Source organism: Genypterus blacodes, unplaced genomic scaffold, assembly GCF_046128005.1.
Source record: "Genypterus blacodes isolate CSIRO-AG114 ecotype Tasmania unplaced genomic scaffold, CSIRO-AGI_Gbla_v1 ptg000067l_1, whole genome shotgun sequence".
Lineage (NCBI taxonomy): Eukaryota > Metazoa > Chordata > Actinopteri > Ophidiiformes > Ophidiidae > Genypterus > Genypterus blacodes.
In genome coordinates this window covers 8,951,078-8,972,890 of record NW_027466879.1, presented here as the reverse complement: position 1 = coordinate 8,972,890, position 21,813 = coordinate 8,951,078, and the positions used below count along the sequence as shown (strand labels likewise).

General features: G+C 43.9%; 1 protein-coding gene across 3 annotated transcripts in view; it reads left to right on the top strand.

The window, feature by feature from the left end:
• neo1a (neogenin 1a) overlaps window positions 1–21,813 on the top strand; it is a 130,647-nt gene that overhangs the window by 57,811 nt on the left and 51,023 nt on the right. For all 3 annotated transcript variants that reach the window (XM_076156334.1, XM_076156335.1, XM_076156333.1), the window contains exons 3-4: window positions 17,620–17,886; window positions 19,069–19,219. In XM_076156334.1, coding sequence (XP_076012449.1) covers window positions 17,620–17,886; window positions 19,069–19,219 — 418 coding nt within the window. The remainder of the gene's footprint in view (window positions 1–17,619; window positions 17,887–19,068; window positions 19,220–21,813) is intronic.

Sequence of the window (21,813 nt, the reverse complement as noted above, 5' to 3'; positions counted from 1 at the left end):
ACCAGAGAAGAAAAATCACCCATCTGCCAGATGACGCCCGAGTCATTTCCAAAAAGCCCCCACCTTCACACACACACACACACACACACACCCTCCTCACACCCCCACCATCCTTACAAATCTGCTAGTCAGAGTGTTTTCCTCTGTCTGCCTCGAGCTCTGATTGTTACTTTGAGTATTCAGTCAGTACATTTACATGCAGAGGACATGCAGGAATGTGTCCTTACTGGGATTAAAGGAAAAATGCGAGTAAACATGATTATGTTGCATAATCGCATTATGAGCAAAGTCTGCCCATTGAGGGAATTCTTACTCCGAATTCAGACGTTTACGTTCCCCAATACATTGATTTACAATCACATATTCTAGGCCTATAAGTGGGAGTAAGCATACTTCAGTTTGTGCTGATTTCTATCTCATCAGGGTGTACCCATGAAATGTATTGCCTTAATTGCATTGTAATGGAAGTTGAGCAGATCTGTTCTGGCTGTCTGAGCAGCTTGGACCGAGCACCTGGGGATTTGCTGTAAGCCAAAAAAAGGCCTCTTGTGGAAACTTTTACTTCCATAGAAAAATTCTTTTTAAAACACTTTGAAACACGTTAGAATTTTGTTGCAGTGAAGCAGCCACTAGTGCTCTGTTCAGCTGGCTGCTTTCTCTAGAAGAGAGCCCACTGCAGCGGAGAGTATTTTGTTTATCCTCCCCTCCCTCATTGAGATTCACTGTCCATGTGTCCTTCCCAGTGGTTCTACACACACACACACACACACACACACACACACACACACACACACACACACACACACACACACACACACACACACACACACACACACACACACACACACACACACACACACACACACACACACACACACACACACACACACACACACACACACAAACAGATACCTGCACTACTACAAACCAGCGTGCTCATCCACATCACTCTTTCATCCCCGGTGCCGGTCTGAATGAGCATACATAAGGCGGCGCCAGGTTTTCAAGCTGAATCGTCCCCATGTTTCAAAGCTAAATTGGGCTTCACAGAGCTTTTGAACCCTGAAAGAGAGTTGACTCTAGTGGTTTTGTTTGATGGCTCTCTAGGCCTGAGGGAAATCTTTTCAAACAGCTCTGTTTTCATCATACACACAGACGGGGAAGAAAAAGTGAGACGGACTGGAGAAAGTTTTTATTTTGGAGCGATACGAGTCCGCCGGCATGCCTTGGGTTCGGCCAAAGCCACATACTGACATTGTGATAAGCTCCCTTATCCTTCCTCTTCTTTCTGTCAGTGGCCTTAATTTAGAAGCATTATCACAGAATTAGACCCAGTTAATAATGTATGGGATTTCATTTGAATGATATATTTTGCAAGTAAAATGTGTGATGGCTGCAGAGGAGTTCTGTCTATCAACTCTTGATGTAAATAAAATATGTTTCAAATACACATTTCACGCCGTTTGGCGAGACCGGAGGATGCAGAAATATGGTGCAAGAATGAGTGTTTGGTGGAATAAGCTGCGGTTGGGCACAGATGGCGCGTGCTGGAGATGAGAATGTGCAAAGTGCTCTGTCGGCCAACGCATCGGTCTCTCACGCTTCAGAGGCCGCTGTTATTTATGAATTGACTGCTCGACACGTTCGAGCAGGCCTCCGCCAGCGCTAGTGGGGCTGAGGAGGGGTGGGGCTGAGGAGGGGTGGGGCCAGGGCACGCTTGAGGTGCTAGAGGTGACACCTTGAAACACATCTCTCCACCCGTCGCATCCCATCCCTCACTCTCTCTTCCAGCTGATAGCATTTATCTTTGTTCTCTTTCATAGCTTAAGAAGCTTTGGAGACGGAGAACAATCCCGCTTTTCCCATCCCACATTTTGTCCTCTATTATGCTGGATTTGTGTTTCCTTTCTTTGTGAGGGACAAGTCAGAGGAGTGTGAACCCAGGAATGTCAACACTTTGCCTGACAAATTTTTCATGGGGTGTTCATTTGCATTTCCTTTGTTGCTTTTTTCTAAAAATAGGAAGTCTGTCTGCTTGTTTCAATAAAATTATTCAACATCAAAATAGGAAGTCTGCACTCCTCACTGGATCTCGGTGGTTGTGAGGGTACAGGGTGGACGGGTCGTCTCTCCTCCTGCAGTATTCCTGCACATTCTACTGGGGGGGGGGATAAAAGAAAGAGCTCATTGAAGAAACGTACCTGGCTGTCCTACTAAGTAAAGAGTGTGTGGGGTGATGTTTGAGGGCCCTCACTTTTGCAGTCAACTCAAGACATTCTTGACTGTCTATTGACTATTGTGCAGGTGCTGTGCAAGGAGGTGTGAGAGTGTGACAAGCACAGCAAAAACTGAAAGGAGGAAGAGAGGGGAAAGGAAATCCATCTATGCAGAGAATGTAAAGAGGATAAGTGTGTGAATTTGTGTGTTACGCCTGAGCTGCCCTGAACTCAGCATGTGCGGACCCTGGGGAGAATGTTTACGGTTCTCTTCTTGCCGTGTGTGTGTGTGTGTGTGTGTGTGTGTGTGTGTGTGTGTGTGTGTGTGTGTGTGTGTGTGTGTGTGTGTGTGTGTGTGTGTGTGTGTGTGTGTGTGTGTGTGTGTGTGTGTGTGTGTGTGTGTGTGTGTGTGTGTCATCAGGGCTTTTGAATCACTGAGTAGATTCTGATGAGGCTTGATTGATGATCAAACAGAGCGTCAGTGTGTTGGAGTGCAGGCCCCTGCTGTTACTGTTTATATGTGGTATTATAGAATTTGCCGTTTGTGCAGTAAGAGCATACGCTGCTGCACATCGCAGCATCGTGCTGTACAAGAGTGTCATCCTGTTTCTGCGTGAGTGTGTGTTAAATTCATTTGTGCTCCACGTTCAGTGATTAGTTCCCTTTCTGTTTAACACAAAACAGGCAAAACAGCAATACAACAGTACAAATTCAAGTCTGTATTTTTATCGTCTTTAAAGAGATAAATGCCTTTCTTTCGAGATGTATGTTCATATGTCCTCTCAAAAACCTTAAGCGTGACAATCTGTTCTTGGTAAAAAAAAAAGCTACAAATCCCCCGAAACACTCAGATCTCAGTTCCTCCTACATTTGCAGCCAGAGAATGTACAAGCTTAGATACAACTCTGGCATCAAAGCAGTTACCTTTGATGTTAGGAACCTCTTTTCAGTCTTTTTCGAAGCAAGAGTAATTTGTTTTGGTTTGTGTTGCCAAGTGTGTGTGTGTGTGTGTTTGTGTGTGTGTGTGTGTGTGTGTATAAAGGCTTCCAAATTCGCAGCTCATACATCTGGTAAAACATGTAACACACAGGTGCAGACGAAGTTGATTTGCGTGCTGAAGTACACACATGGAGTTAGAGCCTGGGACAGAGGTCGGTTTGTTGGGAGGCTTGAGACGCAGCATCTGCTCTGTTTGCAGGTAATACACTGCAGATGGATCAGCCTAATTACTAATGCCACACTGACAGAGCATCCAGGTGTTGTGGAGATCTGTCGCATCCATTTCCATTAGGGTTGAGTGATTGATTAGATTTCTTTCATCGTCACGTCGGCCTCCTCGCTTTTGTGGGTGATATTATCATTTCAAAGACTCACAGAGCTCCAAATGACTCGAACAACCTCATTTAAATGGAAACGTCGCCTCCACGGTATTCAGTTGGCATCATTTCTTTAAAGAAGGCTTCAAAAGAACGAGGTTGCACGATGTGGTAGCTGACCATATTGGAAACAAAGTGTGTTTGTACTCGTTTAGAATGCCCACATAGGAAAGATGGGTGAAAACCCTGGGGTCATTTGTGTATTACAAGGATAACGACACTCTCTTAAAGTAGATACATGATGATTTATCTCATCAGTCATAGTGTGTCACATAGTGATAAAGTAGTCACAAGTGCATTTGAACATGCTGAGTTGTTCCTTCTACTTCCTACTTCAGTGTTGGGAAGGATGTTTGAATCTGAGCCTGTAGATTATCAACACCATGTATTATAATCCAGTGACCCTGCCACCAGTGTGTCCAACCTAAATGCACACCTGGGCATGAGGAAGCTTCTGGAATCAGAAATGAGAGCTGGCATTATTGTAATTTTAGGGTGGGTTGGTGTCTGAATGTTAACTGGGGTTAATTCCCCGCCCCATCACACACCATGATGAATGCCCCCGGCCATTTTGAGTGACATCATCACCTCGCGCTACAGCTGTGTCCTCACAGGAACATCTGCTGTTCCCAAGCTGTCTGTCCACATACTCAGGCACATGTACACACACACACACACACACACACACACACACACACACACACACACACACACACACACAGACAGACTTACACAGATCAGCATGGTCCTCGCTTTGGATTGTGAAGTGAAGAAACTCCATCTGTCTGGGTATAGATTGTCAGCAGTCATTTTGCTGAATCTGAACCAAAGCGTTCCTCTTACAAATCCAGGCTGCCTGCATGGGCACATTGTGTCTGCTGCAATACTGCAAAATCAACTCAAACATTCACCAAACACCACGTCCATATTTGACGCTGATGTGGGTCGGAAACTGTTGATGTCATGTACACACATACCTTCTTGTCCCGATAGTTTGTTTTACTTCAGCAGACAAACACACAAAACTTTAAATCTAAATCTGTTATATTCAAGAGGTGCTCTTTCATATTGTATCTCATCTCATTTATTCTGCCAATAACCCAGTGCTCAGTCTGGATTCCATTCAGTAATTAATAAGTACATTTGTTCTCGTTTGACCTCATTGAAACATCTCTGCCTTTGTGTCTGCATTTTCAACTGGAGTGGAGTTTCTATTTCCTCTGGACCAGAGCGGGTCAGGGTTTCACCGGCCTGCCACCCCTCACAGAGGTCCAGTGTTTGTTCTCTAGTGCATGCAGGAGTGTTGCTTTTTCAGATGATGTCAAGGTCAGAGGAAAGCAGTGTATGAATGAATCATTCATGCAGCACTCCTGTTCATTACATTCCTGTCCGCTCGCATTGACCCTGGTTTTTGAGTTGTTTGATCATCGCAGGGCAACCTGTGGCTCAGGTGCAAATATTTCTACAGTCGCTCCCCCAGCAAAAAGAGACCTAGTTTCATAATAACATGGAACCTTTTCTGCTTTGATGTTATAAATGATGTAGCGACGATCATTTCCACTGCGTTTTCACAGCTGTAACAAGTGCTCCATTCCCTCTCTGCTTTAAATGGAATTCACTAGGAAGCAAAGTTATTATGGTTAACTAAAACTAAAAGAATGGCTTTTCATTAATACAAGGACAAATTCAGCTAAAAGCACAAATGAGAAACTAAAACTTGAAATAAATGAAAACGATACACTCCAAAACTGTCTAACGTCGAATAAAATGTATAGAAAGGAATATCTATTATTTGTATTTTTGAGTTAAAAACCCAGAATGCCCAAATGCAGCATCGACATTTCCCCACACATGTGTTTCGACAAAGAGACTTGCTTACCAGATGAACAGATCTCTTCCTCTGTTTTCGAAGATACAACTCAAAACAAAAGCACATCCAAAATCGCTGTGTTGAAAACTCACATACTTTATAAGGAGCTTTTTAAAGACACTTTGGAAAGTAATAATGATTTGTCGACCCTGTGTTCACCTGTGCCTCTTAAACTAAAGCCTTGTTTGCTGATGCAGATTATATCAGGTTGAACTGTGTAAACACAGGTATCCAATATGGGCCACGCTGTCAAATAACCCGAATTTGAACCCTCTTGGCTTGGTTTCCCCACTTTGTAAAGGTGTGTAAACGCCCACTTGTGTACTGGTAGAGTGAACCCATCCCTCTCCTGGTGCCAGCCTAATTCTCGCCCTTGTGACAGCATTTCTAATGAAGTGAATACTCCATTTTCTACTTGTCACATCTTCTATCCGTCTCAATTCCCTTGCACCCTGATCTTGCATGGCTCGAGCATAAACAGAGCAACAAGGCCACAGATAACATCTACAGATGTGTCGCCAACATCCCCGGAGAAGAAGAAGAAGAAGACCTCTCTGCTGCAAACAATAGAGGTTTCTCTGAAAAGAGTGGTGGGAAGAGGAAAGGTAGGAAGGGGGTGGCTGATAAGGGTTGGATTAACCAGTGTTGGACTTTTCCACTCAGAGTCCACGAGGGTTTGCCAGGGTGTGTGTGTGTGATGTGATTTTGTCATTCCTTATTAAAACAGTACAAAAACGTGCATGTGCAAAAATCGGGAATGTTGCCCAGAGTTTGGGAAAAGAGGAGAGAGTGCTTTGGCAGAAGTGGAAATATTTGAAAGACCTATTTGTGAAGGCAAGGAAGACGCAGAAACAAGTATTAGAAAAGGACTTCTGCCAGTTTTTGGATCGTTTCGCGTTGTGATGTTTTGCACATTTCTTCAAACGCAGACACAGGAGATGAATGCATGGGAGGAAAATAAGAGAACAATGGTGCAGACACAAGGAGGAAGAGGAGGAGCAGAAAAGCTGTAGAGAGGAGCAGGAGGAGGCTGCTGTTCTGCCTCCTATCAGTGTGTCCATCAACAGCAGCACAGGGTGTGTTTGGTTCCTTTATCTGGATGGGGGGCTGGGGGAGGGGCCCCTCATTCCATTAGAGGCCGGGTGCACGGGGTCTTAAGGAAACAAGCACTTGAGGAAAAATGCGAGGAGGGGTCAGAAACCCATGCATAGCACCTGTGTAGGATGCGATTGGCACCTCCTCTAAAATCCCACGGGTGACTCCTCTGACATTGGGAGGCGCTGTTCTGCCTCCGGGCTCCTCCTCTATGTTATCTGATGAGGGAGGGAGTGGGGGGGAGGGCAAGGTGAGACAAAGAGTAAAGGGATGTACTGTTACAGCGACAACACATTTATCTCCGCTCAGGCAAGTGTAGCAGCCGCCGTCTCCCATGGCAACAACCTCTGCTGAAGGTTAGCCTGAAAATGGGCCGAGAATGAGCTAAATTTCCAGTTATAAAATAAGACACCTTAACATGATTAAGAGCTCTAATTCAATCAGTATTGTTTGAGCTACAACTCAATTACCTTTAATGAAAACAGGCTTCTCCTTGTGGATAGTGGGGGTGTTGCTTGTCTGGAGGTCTGACTGTGAACAGGTTCAAACCACAGGGGAGCCAGGAGAAACGTGTACAGTGTTAGTGTGAAAAGAGATTAAATTCATACATGCTGCACACTGAGGGTCACACAGAAACACTGTAAGAATGTATCACGCATCAAGTAGTGCTGGGCAAAGATTCATTTTTTCAATCGTGATTAATCACATGATTTGCTGCGAGTAATCCCCATTAATCGCATTGTTAAAAAAATTCAATAATGAATTCAAAAGTAGTTTTTTTGTGCACTTTTGTTTTAAAACTACTGCAGTATGAACAAAAGTACAGTAACAGCGCAGTCCGTTAACGCGTTAAGTTGCCATGCACTAATCACAAGTGCTCCTGCCGGGCTGAACCCAACACACAAACACTTCAATGACACAAATACTCCAAAGATACAAAGCCTCATGTCACACTCAGTACTCAAACATGCACTCAATGCTTTGTATTGTATTCCTCATCCTTACACCTACTGAAGGCAAAATGTGACTTAACAGGCACAGAATCAACAAATGAGGCCAGTCTCTGTTGCGTAATCACAGTATTATGAGGAAATACTCTGATTAAGACGTTGACTCGCCTGAATAGAATGATTCAAGGTTGCTTTTAGTAAGACTAAGACGATCTGTGCTTTAAGGCAAAAGATTGTATTGCCTTTATCGTTGTACGGTTGAAGTTTCGAAGTGCAGGCAAATGTGACGGACACCTCTAAAGTTCACAGGTGTCCCCTGCTGCGTGGGTTAGGGTTAGGGTCGGTTACTAATGGCTTTTGACAATTTAGAGCTGTGTGGAGTTGAGATGTTTGCAGAGAAAGTTGTGCATTTTAAGAAATCCAGCAGCCGTTTCTTCACTGTTAAAGGGAAGGTATTATGTTTTTTATTGAACTTTATTTGTATGTGTTGACTGGAATGAGCCAACTGAAATACACTCCGAGACAAAGCCTCAGTGCTGTGAAAGTTTGCGATTGGTCCTTTACATGTGTAATAACTGAGTTTACATTTATGCATCCATAATTTGAAGCACCGCTGAATACAAAGCAGCTGTTAAGTGATTATTTAAGGGCATAGTTCCGAGGTTTGACCCATATTCACAAAGAAAGCTTAATTAGTTAAGGGGAAAGTTGAATTATGAATATCAAAAATAAATATGATCTGGATAGAAGTTTGACCTATTTTCAAAATGCAACAGCATTAATTAACCACTAACAGCAAAGTTTTGGGCTTAGACTTCAACAGTGAAACAGGAAATCTTGTTGCCTTTCTACTGGTGTTTCCATGGCAACTGACCCTTCCCCGTCATGTGTCCGTCGCAATCCATCATTCATCTGTGAGCCTCCATGTTGCGTCTTCTCTTTGCCTTGGCTCAGCAGGCAGTGAGGAGCTGTCAGGGTGTCAACGGCATCATCGTCATCATCGTACTCGCGTGTCATTTCCCATCTAGACCAGATCAATGATTCAGATTCCTTTGGTGCTTCATCTGCTCTCCTTTTCTACCAACAAATAGAAGAGGAGATGGTGTTCAGCTTTTTCCAGCAGCCAAGTTGTCACAATCTGCATCCCAACTTGCACTGCAGAGGAGCGCATTCTTGACATGAGCGGGGCCGCAAATTTACTTGAAAGTGTGCGGCGTGTCAGCGCGAAGGCAGAATGGCTGCGGCAAAGACCGAAGATGGTAATCAGGCGGAGTGAACTTCATCTGGGCTCACTTGTGCTCCAAACAACAGTGGTGCCCCAGGCCCATCCGCTTATAGTCATACATGTTTAGAAGGTCATTCTCAGCGCAACATCTGGTTTGCACTAACAGCGGTTTATCAGTCGGGTTAAATCTCTCCGCGGTGGAAAGGATACATCACACACACATTAAAATCCATCAGCTTAGCCTGAAAGCCACGTGACGGCTGAGGATGCATTGAACATCAAAGTCTGTTCCGTCTTAGTTTTGAACAATGAAATGTGTTGTTATTGTCTCTACTGTCCTCAGGTTGTCACATCCCTAAATATAACAATAGGCGGATGTGTCTTCCTAAGGTGATAGCTTGTTGAGGGGTCAGGACACGCTCCCTCTGTCATCTCCTGCACCTCAGAGACATTTTGACAGCGTGTGGATGAAATGAGCAGCCCCCGTTTGAGGCCCACTGCTTTGGAACACCACCCATCGGTCTTCTGTCTCCGTGTTTGTTCACTACAAGAGCATTTTTGCGTGAATGAGTGTTTGTCATTGTTCTCTCTTTTTTTCCCCTCTCTCTTTCTTTATAAATAATTCTGCTTTAAAACACTTTTTTGAGGAATGCTGGTTGAGGTTTCTAAAGTTACCACAGCAAAAGGTCTAATTTGACAAATTTTGGGGAGAAGTAGGACAACTGGGTTGGTGGCAGAGTGGTCAAGAGTTGTACTGATGGCTGTCGATGCCCTAACATGGGAGTATGCTGAGACAGAGGCCACTCAGAGGGGTCATACCTCCACCAAGGCCCAGCAGTACATTTTCCTGAAATTAGTTGAGAGCGATAAAAAAAGGAATTTGATATATTTGGTTATTCGACACACCTTTCAGTATAATAGTATTGAGTAATACTGTAGTAGTGTAGTAACATAAAGAGTAGATGTCATCAGCGTTGCTGTATTGGTTTGCCCAGGTGTGTGTAATGAAGTGGCCACTGCCTGGCTGCTTAGATGTGTTCCACGGTGAACCATTGTCGCCGCTCAGGTTGTCGTCCCTCCCTGTCAACCAACGAGACAAATCACTTGTGATGACACCAGCAGACTGTGCAGCTCATAATTTCTTCTGGACGTCAATCTTGTCAGGCTTCATACATGATGACAAAGTGCCTCTGTGACTAATTTATTAGTGTCCAACCCAAAGCCATCAATTAATCCTGTTTTCGTACTTGTCAGTCTTTCTCCCCCCCTCCCCTACCTGCTGCTGACAGATTCTCCAACATTTCATTTTGCTGTTTCCCTATCTTGACTTTGTTTAGCTTTACACAGTTAACTGCTCCCCTTTGTCCGGGTTGATTCACTGATGTAAAGACATGAGATATGCTTCAGAGAGTCTCCCATCATGTCTCTCTTTCTCCATCAGGCTGTGGCAACTTTGTAATTAAACATTGTGGTTCCCGTTTTTTGAAAACATCATATTCACATTAAACCCAGAGTCAACAGAATCAGTCTTGGCTCAGCATATTAAGAATTCATGGTGTGGTTTTCATGTAATATTCACAGCCCACCTAAGAGCATCAGCCAAACATCCTGGCCCCTGGAAGCTGAACTACACAGTGATGCAGGATGTAGCACAGCAAACACAAGAATCCGTTTCTCTCTGTGGATAAATCCTGAACGGGCTTCGTTAACAGTGATAAGAGAGCACCGTAAAAATGTCGCCTGTTCTGTTGTCTGGAGTGAAATGCAGTGTTTGGGTTGTTGCAAAATAATACAATGAATATTTGATGGCAGATAGAGTGAAGGAGGAGTGTAAGCGCTGGTCTCCCTGAGCAGACATCAGGCTTTTATGCTTTGTGGTTGTTTACTGTTCCTCGGCTTCTTTGGAGGTGCCAACAAATGTGTGCAGGTGTGTGTATTACTACCACACACACAGCCAGTGCTCAAACCATGGATGTTTGGCCCAAACTTCAGAGATGTTCCGAGGCTTTAGAAGAGGAAAAAAAGTATTTTAAAGCTTTTGAATGTTAACTTTAAAATAGTTCCGAAAAAATATCAAGGGGAATTTCTGTGTTCCAGCTGTCTGTCGTCCAATTCTAGTTTGATCCACTTCTTCTCTCCCTGCTGGAGCACGGCGGTGCACAAAGAGTGGAAACAGGCCATTTTTAGTCTTTTTAAGGCCTGTCTCTCTTACAGCCTGTTCTGTTGTGTTTGACCAGCTGCATCAGCGACGGAAACCACAGACCGCCAAGGAAGGAACGCTTACTCGCTTACACCCTCCTACTGAGTGTGTGTGTGTATGTGTGTGTGTGTGTGTAAGCAGGTGTGGAAGCAGGTAAAAACCCAATCTGTTTACAGAGCAGTTCAGGAAGTATGGGTTTGAGTGTATTACTGTAGTGGTGAGCATGTGAAAATGTTTGACTATGTTACACAATAGACATGTCCCATTTAAAACTGAGTCAAGGTCTCAATCTCAACAGAAACAGAGTTTTCTCTTTGTTTTAATGTTCTTTGCCATTGAAAGAATTAATTATGAAATTATGAATGAATTAACATCTTGGTTACTTCAAGTCTCACAAAGTCTCACACTTTTTTACTGTTGAATGAATGTTTTATTGCGCATATCTACGATTTCTGGCTGAATAGCATATAATAATCCCTTGGAAATATTCTTCCCTGAAGCTCTGAAACCCTCAATTAGTGAAATAATTAGCACTTGTGCTGCAGCTGGCCTTCAAGGGAACGAGAAGAGAGCAAACACTGAGCTGAATACAGAGCATATTGTATAAGGAGAGTCTACAGTGGGACGATACGTTTAGAGCGAGCCTGAGCACAAACTGCACAAAGCTGAAACATCTATAGACAGTACTGTCTTCTTTTGGACAGCTCCATTGGCTTGCCACTCCTCCATTCACCCTGAGTCTTCACTTTTCACAGCCATTGATTGGATGTCTTCTCATTCAGTGTAATTGACTCTGTGTCCTGGGCTGGATCTCCTCAATGACTGAAATGAGTCTTTCTTTGACTCAGCAAACTTGGTCTGGCTCTGCTGGACTGGAGAAATTGATCAAATTCACCCGCAGTAGAAATGTGATTTATGCGTGCTTGCGTGTGTGTGTGTGTGTGTGTGTGTGTGTGTGTGTGTGTGTGTGTGTGTGTGTGTGTGTGAGAAGCTTAAATAGATGTGTTGATTAGGGAGAAAGTGTTTAAGGGGAAGGGGAAGCTGCTGAGGGTTTCATTACTGTGCATTTAATGGAAAACACTCTCCCCTTTGGAAAGTCATACACTGGCAAATATCATAAATTTGCAGTGTTTGGTGCATTCTTGGAATTACTCTGAGATGAAGCGTTTTAATTTACTTTCAAGTGAACCCACTTTCCTTCAACCTGACCCGTGTGCTACTGTTTTATTTATTGATTTCCCACAATGACTTTGGTCAACCCCCGGAGACAGGGCAACGAATCAGTTGCATTCAGAGGTGGAGAGAGAGCAGGAGTGGTAATAACGTGTGGTAAGAGACTGAGCATTTCTGATGTCCCACTTTTATCTGCATTCAGTTCAATCCAGTCCACAAAATCTGCTGTTAGAGAAGAGATTAGGATCTCACTTTCTATAGGGAGTACAAGGGGGGATGTGCTGCCTCAAGGTGGGTATGCTGCAACAAGTATTGTGTTGTGCTGAATCCAGTCAGTGCCCATGATGCCTGTGGGCAGGCACAAGTGTTGCTTTTTGGGATTTCTGCTTGGTCTGCTGTTGGGTTTGGTGGTTTACATGGTTGGCATATTTTATAATAAATACATGGATAATTCAAATTATGCTCACATCGGCCAAAACTGTTTATCAACATGCATTTGTCTTTCAAATCATGATCCAGTTGATATCATGATTCCTGTAGGCGTTTACTTTTTCGAGCAGACATATGAATTCATTCGGGATGGGAAGGATTTGAATTTTCTCATCATTCCCCATAAATCTGACATAGAGTGTTCTATGTACACACTATGACATTTCAAAAAGATGATTTATTGCCTCAGTTGCTGTGTAATGGATTTGTTTAGGTGCATGTAAGCGTACTGAACAACTGTTTTGGTTATTGCAGTGGTACATTGAGATACACCAGATATAAAATACTAGGAAGAAGCTGTTTGCCATAATATTAATTCATCTATTTTAATTTCTCATCTATTAGCTTGTCATTGTTTCCTCAAAGATGTTTTAGATGTCATTTGGTGTAGGGTTGACCGAGTTTGCAAACACAAGCATTTTAACTCTTTAAGACTCCAATAATGTTCACTGTGAAGATGAATTAATGTATCCAGTCCAAGCACTTTGCCAATTGGGAGATTTCTATTTATTTAGAGTTAAATCTCTCTTGGGAACTCTAAAGTCTGAGCTATTTACATTTTTTTCCCCCCATTACTAGAGTTTAACTGTTTAGTATTCTCTGTAACATAGAGCACAGTAGTATTTTAGATGGGAGGTGAAAGGCAGCTGAGCGTCACATACTAATTCAGCTGAATCTACAGGGACATCCTTGAAGCCTGCTGCATCTCCCATTAAGCTGCTCATTATAATGCTATACCTGTTTCTGCTTGAGAATGGAGCCCAGCTGTGTGATTTCGTATGTGTGTCTGCATTTGTCCACGCGCGGTTACACTCGGTTTTACTCTCCCACCTATTTGTGGCCCTCAGCAGCATCGCTCTCGACGACAGACACATTTGTTCATTAGCATTCGTGTGATTATGAGCTTTGCTGGTAAAGCCAAGCAGATGATTTGGTTTGTGTTGGTTAATGTAATGTTCTGCAGCGGGCGGGGGAGAGAGAGGCAATGCTGTCCTACAGGTTTAACCCCTGAAACTACAGGCGTCATTAAATGTTTTTGCATTGCTCCAGTAGATGAAGCATCCATGGGTCCATTTGGATCTCATTTGCACCTTTTTATATGAATGCTGAGATGGCTTTCTGTTGGCATAAAGCATTCACCATCGCTTGTTTGTGTAAAAACATTTTCTTCCCACAGTTTACAGAGTAATTGTCATTGTGTTGCAACTCTTGAGACATTATTGCTCTCTTGGAATCGTTTGGCCTCGTCACACTCTGGTAATAAGTGTTGAAGCTGGCAGGACAGCACTTCTGTTAACTAGATGATGCTGGGCAAGAGTGTGGAAAATGAAGCCCCCACCCAGTCTATTAAATGTAGAATAGTGATTAATTGCAGTCAATGGCGTTGGCATCAACACACAGCATTTCCCATCTCTAATGTCCTGTTTGAACACACACTTTATGTGCAAAGGCGTGTTTGCCAATGCACACATACACAGATATACACACCGTACATGTTAGGACATACACACACTTCAGCATTCACCTTATTAACAGCAACAGTTTTAATGGGTTGTGTGGACTCTTGCGTCATGCCTGTGTGAGTTTCGATCCCCTCGCACACACTCTGATTGAAGACAAACGGATGAACTCAGCCTGGAGAAGTGGGAGTAGGTTCGAGGGAGAAAGGATCGGTCAGTGGGGTGCAGGGAGCCAGCAGAGTATGAAGCGCTGTTTAGGACAAAATCTATGTTACAGTCACACATGCACTAGTGAAACCACACACACTATATATGAATACACCTCTCACACACATGCACACCAATAAGAAACTTCCCACCTCACACACACCAGTGAAAGCCCACACATATCACTGTGTGTGTGTGGTAATGCCTGTCTATCTGCGCACTCGTACTGGTGTGTGTGAGAGGTGTTTATGTTGTCTAGGCGGGGCTGGGGACACACCGGCTGCTGAAGCGCCACGACATGAATTATGTATCTGAATGTGACTGTGGCCATCTTGTTCCTATAGGCTCTGGTTGCAGACACATCCATCCTGCAAATCCATCCATCCTCCCAATCCTGCTGATTAGCGGCTTCATGATACCGATTATCCCTGATTGCGGGCTTTTGATTCTGTCGAGCCAGTTTATGCAAACAAGGCCAAGATCAGTTGAGATTCCTTCATAGTACATTCCAGTAGTTTAAGCAACATTATCTTTATTCTGTGGCACTGATCTAAGAGCAGCATGTGCCCCTTTTGCTTGGTCATTTTTCCGCAAATGAAATCACAAGTATACGTTACTTTTCCTGTCTCCGGTTTCTGGAGAGTTGGAACATGTGATGTTAAAATAAGTATCATTTCATTTGAGCATCAAGCAGATCCAGTCTTTAAATTAAATGCATACAATTTCATTGGATTGTGTGTAGGAGTACAAATCCAATAATGTGAGGAAGTTCTTGTGGTTTCACCGATGTGATTGCTCACAGCGCGCCAGCTCGCAATCGCCTCCAATCGCGTCTGATTTATTTTTTTGCGGCGAGCAAATGTGTCAAGCCGGACACAGTCAGACACAAGGGCAAGTATGTCAATTGTATATTATTGAACCTATAAATCAATCAAACAACGCTTCTAACCTACACTCTCTGTCTGTACTCGGGCCATTCATTCAGCGTTTACATGGAGAAATACTCTACAGTCTACACTATAGCTGATAAGAAGAGGACATACATGTGCAGTTGTCGGGAACACCTCATGCATTACCTAACCCTAACCTCCTGTTTACCAGGTTGTGTGTGCAATTTCACTAGTGTATATGCAGGAGGTTTCTCATATTTGTGTGTGAGATGTGCTTATAGGTGCGTGTTTGGTTTCACTAGTGCTTGTGTGACTGTAACATGGATTTTGTTCATAATGGTGCTTCAGAGTCTGCAGCAAACGAAGCAGGAAAGTGCTCGTGATCTCACATGCAGTCACACTTGCTTATCTCAGCAAAGGTTCAGACTTTGGAGGAGCTTCTTGTGAAGTCTCCCTGTGTAACTTTCAGGAGCTTCACCTGTGTCAACCTGGGCACAAAGTTGATTAAGATGTACCTGTAGGTATATTATGGCACAGTTACTTAGGACAGCTGTCGTGTAAGCTCGTGTTTTGAAACGACGTAACTCCATGTGTGAGCGAGGGATTACAGAGGTGTGTGGGAAGCTGGACCGATTTTTGCCTTAAAGCCACTTGTTGTGTTCTCGTTTGTCTTAATCAGAACGGGGACAAAAAGCCACAGCCTGCTTTGTTTGATCTTTCTCTGGAGTGACTGGAGGAATAATGGTTATCTTGCATTGCGACAACCACAGGAGTAAATATCAGAACTGAATAGCTCAGTATTATAGTGACAGTTTATGCCTATGGCTCCATGTGTGTCAAGGTTAGATAAATGTATCAACGTCGGTACAGAATGTCATACTGGTACAGGCCTTGACAAGTATTAAATAGCATATAATATGGAAATCTCTCCCTCACCGCTGCTGCAACATAACATAACATAAGAACAACCTATGGAAACAGCAATTCCATTCGATTCCACTCTATTCATGCTATTCTCTCATATTCATCAACATTTGCTTTTGTACAACAAAGGTCAGATCTTCACAGTAACAACATAAATAAAACTAACCTGTACAGTTAAATAAGAGCAAATAGAATATCCACAACAAATTGGATTGCATTGAACTCTACAGGTCTAAGTTTGCTCCTCGGCCCCAGACACCAGCAGTATCTGTAGTATTGTTTGAGCCTTATCTCAGTATTTGATTTTCCTTGGAGCCTCTCTTGGCAGGAGATTTAAAGAGCTGCCTGTAGGTGAGAGAGGCCAGCGGAGCCAAATCAGCACTCAGCAATCCTTCAGTATCGCTTAAAGAACTCACATTCAGAAAGAAACAGGCCCTTTTCTTGCATCTGTACTCACACACATCATCATTTTCCCTTTGGTCCCCAGAACTCTCTCTCTCTCTCTCTCTCTCACTCACTTACTCACTCACTCACTCACTCACTCACTCACTCACTCACTCACTCACTCACTCACACGCACGCGCACGCACACACACACACACACACACATACATACACATACATACACATACACACACACTCACACTCACACACACACACATTACCAAGGAGACAACTACTGCCAGCCCAAACACCCGAGAGGCCCTCCATGGTAATAGCACAGCATGGTAGTCTTTTTGTTGGAGATGGAGTGGCCCTCTTTCGTTTTCAAAAAACAACCCACAGCCCCTCCTCCTTCCTTTCCAATAAACCCCAGCAGTTGACTCATTGAAGTCCTTATTAATTGAAGCCATTGTTTGCGATTGTTGCGAAGGTGGACAGCCACTGCTGGTTTTAGATCAATACCCTCAGAGGCTGGAAATCATTATTTAGCATGGAAATGAAAGCGAGAGTTACAGCAGCACAAGCAGCCTGTGGATTCAGCCTTTTTTAATGAGTGACGTGCGTCTCCTGGCAAATTAATTACCTCTGATTGTGTTGCTTCACTGTGTGTGTGTTCCATGTGGATGGATGGGAGTGAGGGGTATGTTTGAGGTTTTGTGTACTGTGTGTGTGAGAGAGGTCAGGTGTGGGATGTGGTGTTTGAATCTTTTGGCCTTTTCTGCTCCAGACTGCATTACAAGATGTCACAGATTCCATGTTTTTTTTATCTTTATAGCTTGCTGTGGCTGGCTCAATAAAAGAATGATTTTCCTCCCGAGGCTTTAATGAATATATTCGGTTTACTAATAAATCAGAAGAAATTACTTCAGCTGTGCTAACTCAAATGAGCTCCTGAGCATTTTCTGTTCAGACGCCTCAAACCAGCCTAAATGGAAGGGTTTAATCAATTCTTTGGTCAGCGGAGCCAGTCAGAAGCTGATCAAGTGCAGATAAAAGCCCTCACTGCAATTATTCTGAAAAGGATAGATCAGAGGAAATGCAATAATGTCAATTCCTTTTAGGCGTGCTAGTTTAACACCCCTGTCTTTGTCGTGTTTCAGGAATGCCCAGGTTCACTGGCCAGCCAGCGGCGACCAGTGTACACGCCGGAGACAACCAGGTGATGGCGTGCGAGGTCAGCTCGGACTTGGGGCGCTGGGAGAAAGACCGTCGGCCCTTGGAGCTGAACTCCAGGCTGGTCCAGCTGCCCAGCGGAGCCCTGGTGGTCAGCAATGCCTCGGACGCCGACGCTGGCTCGTACCGCTGCACGGTGGACAACGCGGGATCTGCAAAGTCCAGCGACGAGGCCCAGCTCAAGATACTGTCAGGTAATCTAATGTAACGTATACATGAGCATGTTCCATATCCATCCTGTGAGTATTGTGCAGTATTGACGCAGACATTTGCTGCTCCTATGGTTTTTGTCTGTGTTGTGCCTTAAGAATAAGTAAGTTTATAGATTCATTCTGGAAGATGGACACAACAAATGCTTCAAATGAACGGCGGTTACGTGTGGCAGCCAAATTTGGACTGAGCTTTTAGAACTGAAAAACTGGAAGCAATACGCAGACTCAATGCGTGATTTGAATACAAAGATATGCAGCGGCCCCCCTGCCTCGCTCTTTACCTGTATCATGAACACACACACTAAGCTTAATCGAAGATGAAGGTGGACTGATGAAAGGAGAGGTAGAGCTCCCAGTGGGATTATCGGTGAAGCCACAGTAACTCGGCTGTAGCTCAAAAAGGGGGGCTGAATTCCATTCTGGCAGTTTCTTGTTTCACCTCTCCAGACGTTTTATTTACTGACGTGTTAAGCACCAGGCTCCTGCCAGCACAGAGGCGATATTAGAGGACATAAATCAGACTTCAACCAGCCCATGGTTGGGGGGCCTTTATCTCTGTATGTCTGCTCTAAGGATGCGTGAAGTGGCATAAGTCTGAATGTGAACAGAAGGAAAAGTTAATAGCGCTGTGTGAGTGTATTGTTTGGATGCTGCCAGATGTCAGAGACAGAAATGTTTACATGAATGTGGTTTCTTTGAAGTCTAGAAGAATAACAAATGTTTGTGGTGAGTGGTGTCAAGTGTTGAGAAAGCGTGACACGTTCAGATGATTTCATGCATGTCTGTTATTTGTAATTGAGATTCTGTATTTAACTGTTGAAGTCTTACCTAAGCTGAACTGGTGAAATGACACAGTAATGGCACTGTGCACTCACTTTGCTGAAGTCTTTTGTACAGAGCTGGGTCACAAACACATGACCCTCTGGTTATTGGTGGACGCTACTAATAGAGTTGGTTGCAGTTGGCATGGCAGGAGATCATTCATCACTCGTACTGACCAGTCTGAGCTGGTTGTCATGAATCACTGACCTTCAAACTTCACTTCCTTTTGAAGTTTCTAAGATAGATGACACCCGCGAAGAGGAGGGCTACTGCTTGGCTTCACTTGCACACCTCAACCAAAAGCTCACCTCTAACCCCAACCCCTTTTCTTTTTCCTTCCAGAAACTGGAGAAGACAGGAAGCTGGAGTTCCTGGTGCAGCCTGTGGCCATGACGAAGGTGGTGGGAGCCAGCGTGCTGCTGCCCTGTGTGGTCACTGGATACCCAGCCCCTCACATCCGCTGGATGTTCGGAGACAAGCTGTTAGAAGAAAGGTATGAGCATGCTTTCTTTTAGTAAGGCAGCACCATCCCTCCTTGACGCACAGTCTCAACTGTTTCATAAAGCAGCGACAAAAAGGTTTTAAACTTTTATAAGCACACTTGCTGCACCTTCGTTATTTATTTATTCCCCTTTCTTATTTATTGAGTATGTTGTCTGTTATCAATCCAGTCTATAGCGGGGCTAACAAACATACAGAATTCAAAGATTCAGATTCACCAGCTGGTGGTTAGCCAATGGTGCTAATCTCGTGCTAATAATGAAGCCGTACTGCCCACACTGTCTGTTATACCTTTGAGAAACCTTTCAGATTGACCTTTGCTCATCAATCAATTCCCCTTGTTGACATTCTGAAACCACGTCACACTTCAACTTCCGCCAACTCAGACTCATTCTGCTTTTGAAAAGCAGTGTAGTCTGTGCTGTACTGCTCCTTCTGCCTCTGGCCACCAAGAGCAAACATGTTAAGTACTGGCTCCCACTTCCTGAGGTGCTAATACAAATCTGCCACTGCTGTCCCAAGAGACACATGGTTAAGACTTGGATGAACCTTCAGTGCTACTTCAGCTGGGAGTCGAGGCTGTCAGGCTGCCAGCTCAGGGGAAGTTCACAAATTAAGAGCGGAGAGAGAATGTCACAGTACCTGTGCTCTCACTCCTCTGGCGCTCATTAGCTCAGGCAGAGCCGCTCAAATCCCACAGAGACAATTGCTTTGGACATGGAAAGTTTTATTCTTACCAATTACGAATGGACTTTGTTTACTTGACCATTGTGTTCTGGTCCCCTTGAGTAAGAGCTTTGTAGCTTATGGAACCAACATAAAATAACTCAAAGAGGCTGCATCCATCGAAATCCAGCCCGGAGTGGGATTTCTACTCTCGGTGAAATGAAGTGTAAGGTTTTTGAGTCAGGAACCACAAAGCTCTGGTGTGCTGTGAGCCAGAGTACTATTAGATTTTCCAGTCTTTAATTCCCCGCATGAGTCCCTATCTCAAGTTAACATCTGTGGATTGTCAATGAGTACCTTTGACCTCCAAAGGGAGCTGGCTAAAAAGGTAGTTAATAATCCTGTATTAATGAGAAAACACCTTCTGGAGTCCATTCCTCCCCCAGGGTTTCTCCATTGATAATTAGCAAGCATGGTGTCAGCAACCAGGGAGGTCTGTTCGATATTGAATTAGACCTCCACGTCTTCAGAACACAAAGGGAGTCTGAGATAAAGACATTACTGAGGCTGCACTTCTGATTTAAATATGACACAATCAAACGCAATGGAACTTTCATTTCTCCCCAAGAGTTTGTCATCCTTCTCAGGCATTACATGAGAGACAGAGAACCTGCTGTCTGCTAAGTATTGGTGTGACATTCAGGAGGGCATGGGAAAGGAAGGGGGGAAAAAGGAGATTCAGGAAAGAGTGACTAATTGGGTCTTTGGAGCTCAGCGCAGCACAAGTGCAGTCTTTAAAGTGAAACATAAGAAGGTTATGACGACATCTGGAGGCGGGGCAAATCATTATTATGTTCAGCTTCTGAATTGAGCTTTCTTTTGGAGGTGTATCATCTGCTTTCTCTTAGTCTTGGTCTGAGTTTTGCCTAAGCCAGAGACGTAGGCGACTAAAAATGAGCACAGTGTGAAAGGACGTGTGATCAATCGAAACACTGATTCTCGGATGTCTAGTCGTCTTCAGTAAATCCTCATAAGCTCCTTTATAAGTTTGTTCTTTATAAGTACTTAACGATACTCGAGGAAGTGATGGATGTCCCTAATAAAGGATCAGTTGTTTCGCATTCCTCCGTCCTTAAAGAGTGTCATTGGGCTGTTATTGTTTAAGTGTGAGAAGCTGCTTTTGCTTTCATATCACCTCTCCATATTGTCGCGCAGGATGTGCAGACGAAAATACACTCATGCAAACGTAGCCGTGACACAAGTAGGTTGCCAGTATGCATAGAGTAATCGCCCTTCGTCATACATACCACTCCCCATGACACTCGTGAAAAGGACAAGTCATCTTTCGCTCTGTGGAGTATCACTATATCACCTAATAGAATTCCCAAACAGTCAATAAAATGGATGAATAATGTATGTGGACCCAAGCAACACGGAATGGGCAGAGCATGTAAATAAGCCCATCCTCCCCAAAGCGTCGAAGTCGTCCATCTCCCCTCCTCCTCCTCCTCGTCTCCTCTGCCATATGTAAATATGGTCTTGTCTATTGCATTTATGAAGAGTGTATGAAGAGAGCAGGCAGGGAGAAATGGGTTTGTAATTGGAATATACTTTCATGGCAATGTAACCTGCTCACAAATGTGCACTATACGTCTTCCAAGCAAGCGCACACGCACCGACACACACAGAGGCATAGATACAGAGGCATAGACACAGTCCTTACATTCAGTGGATGTCTTTATTGATGAGAGCTAGTAGGGGAGTCTGAGGGCCATAAATAAGTAAACAGTGTGTGTTGTCTATGGGGAACAATATTCAGCTTCTGAATGCAATCGAGAATGTGTAAATAGAGAATAGTGTGCAAAGTTGGGGAAGGGACCAATATGACATCACAAGGGTTACTTCACCTTTAATTTTGCA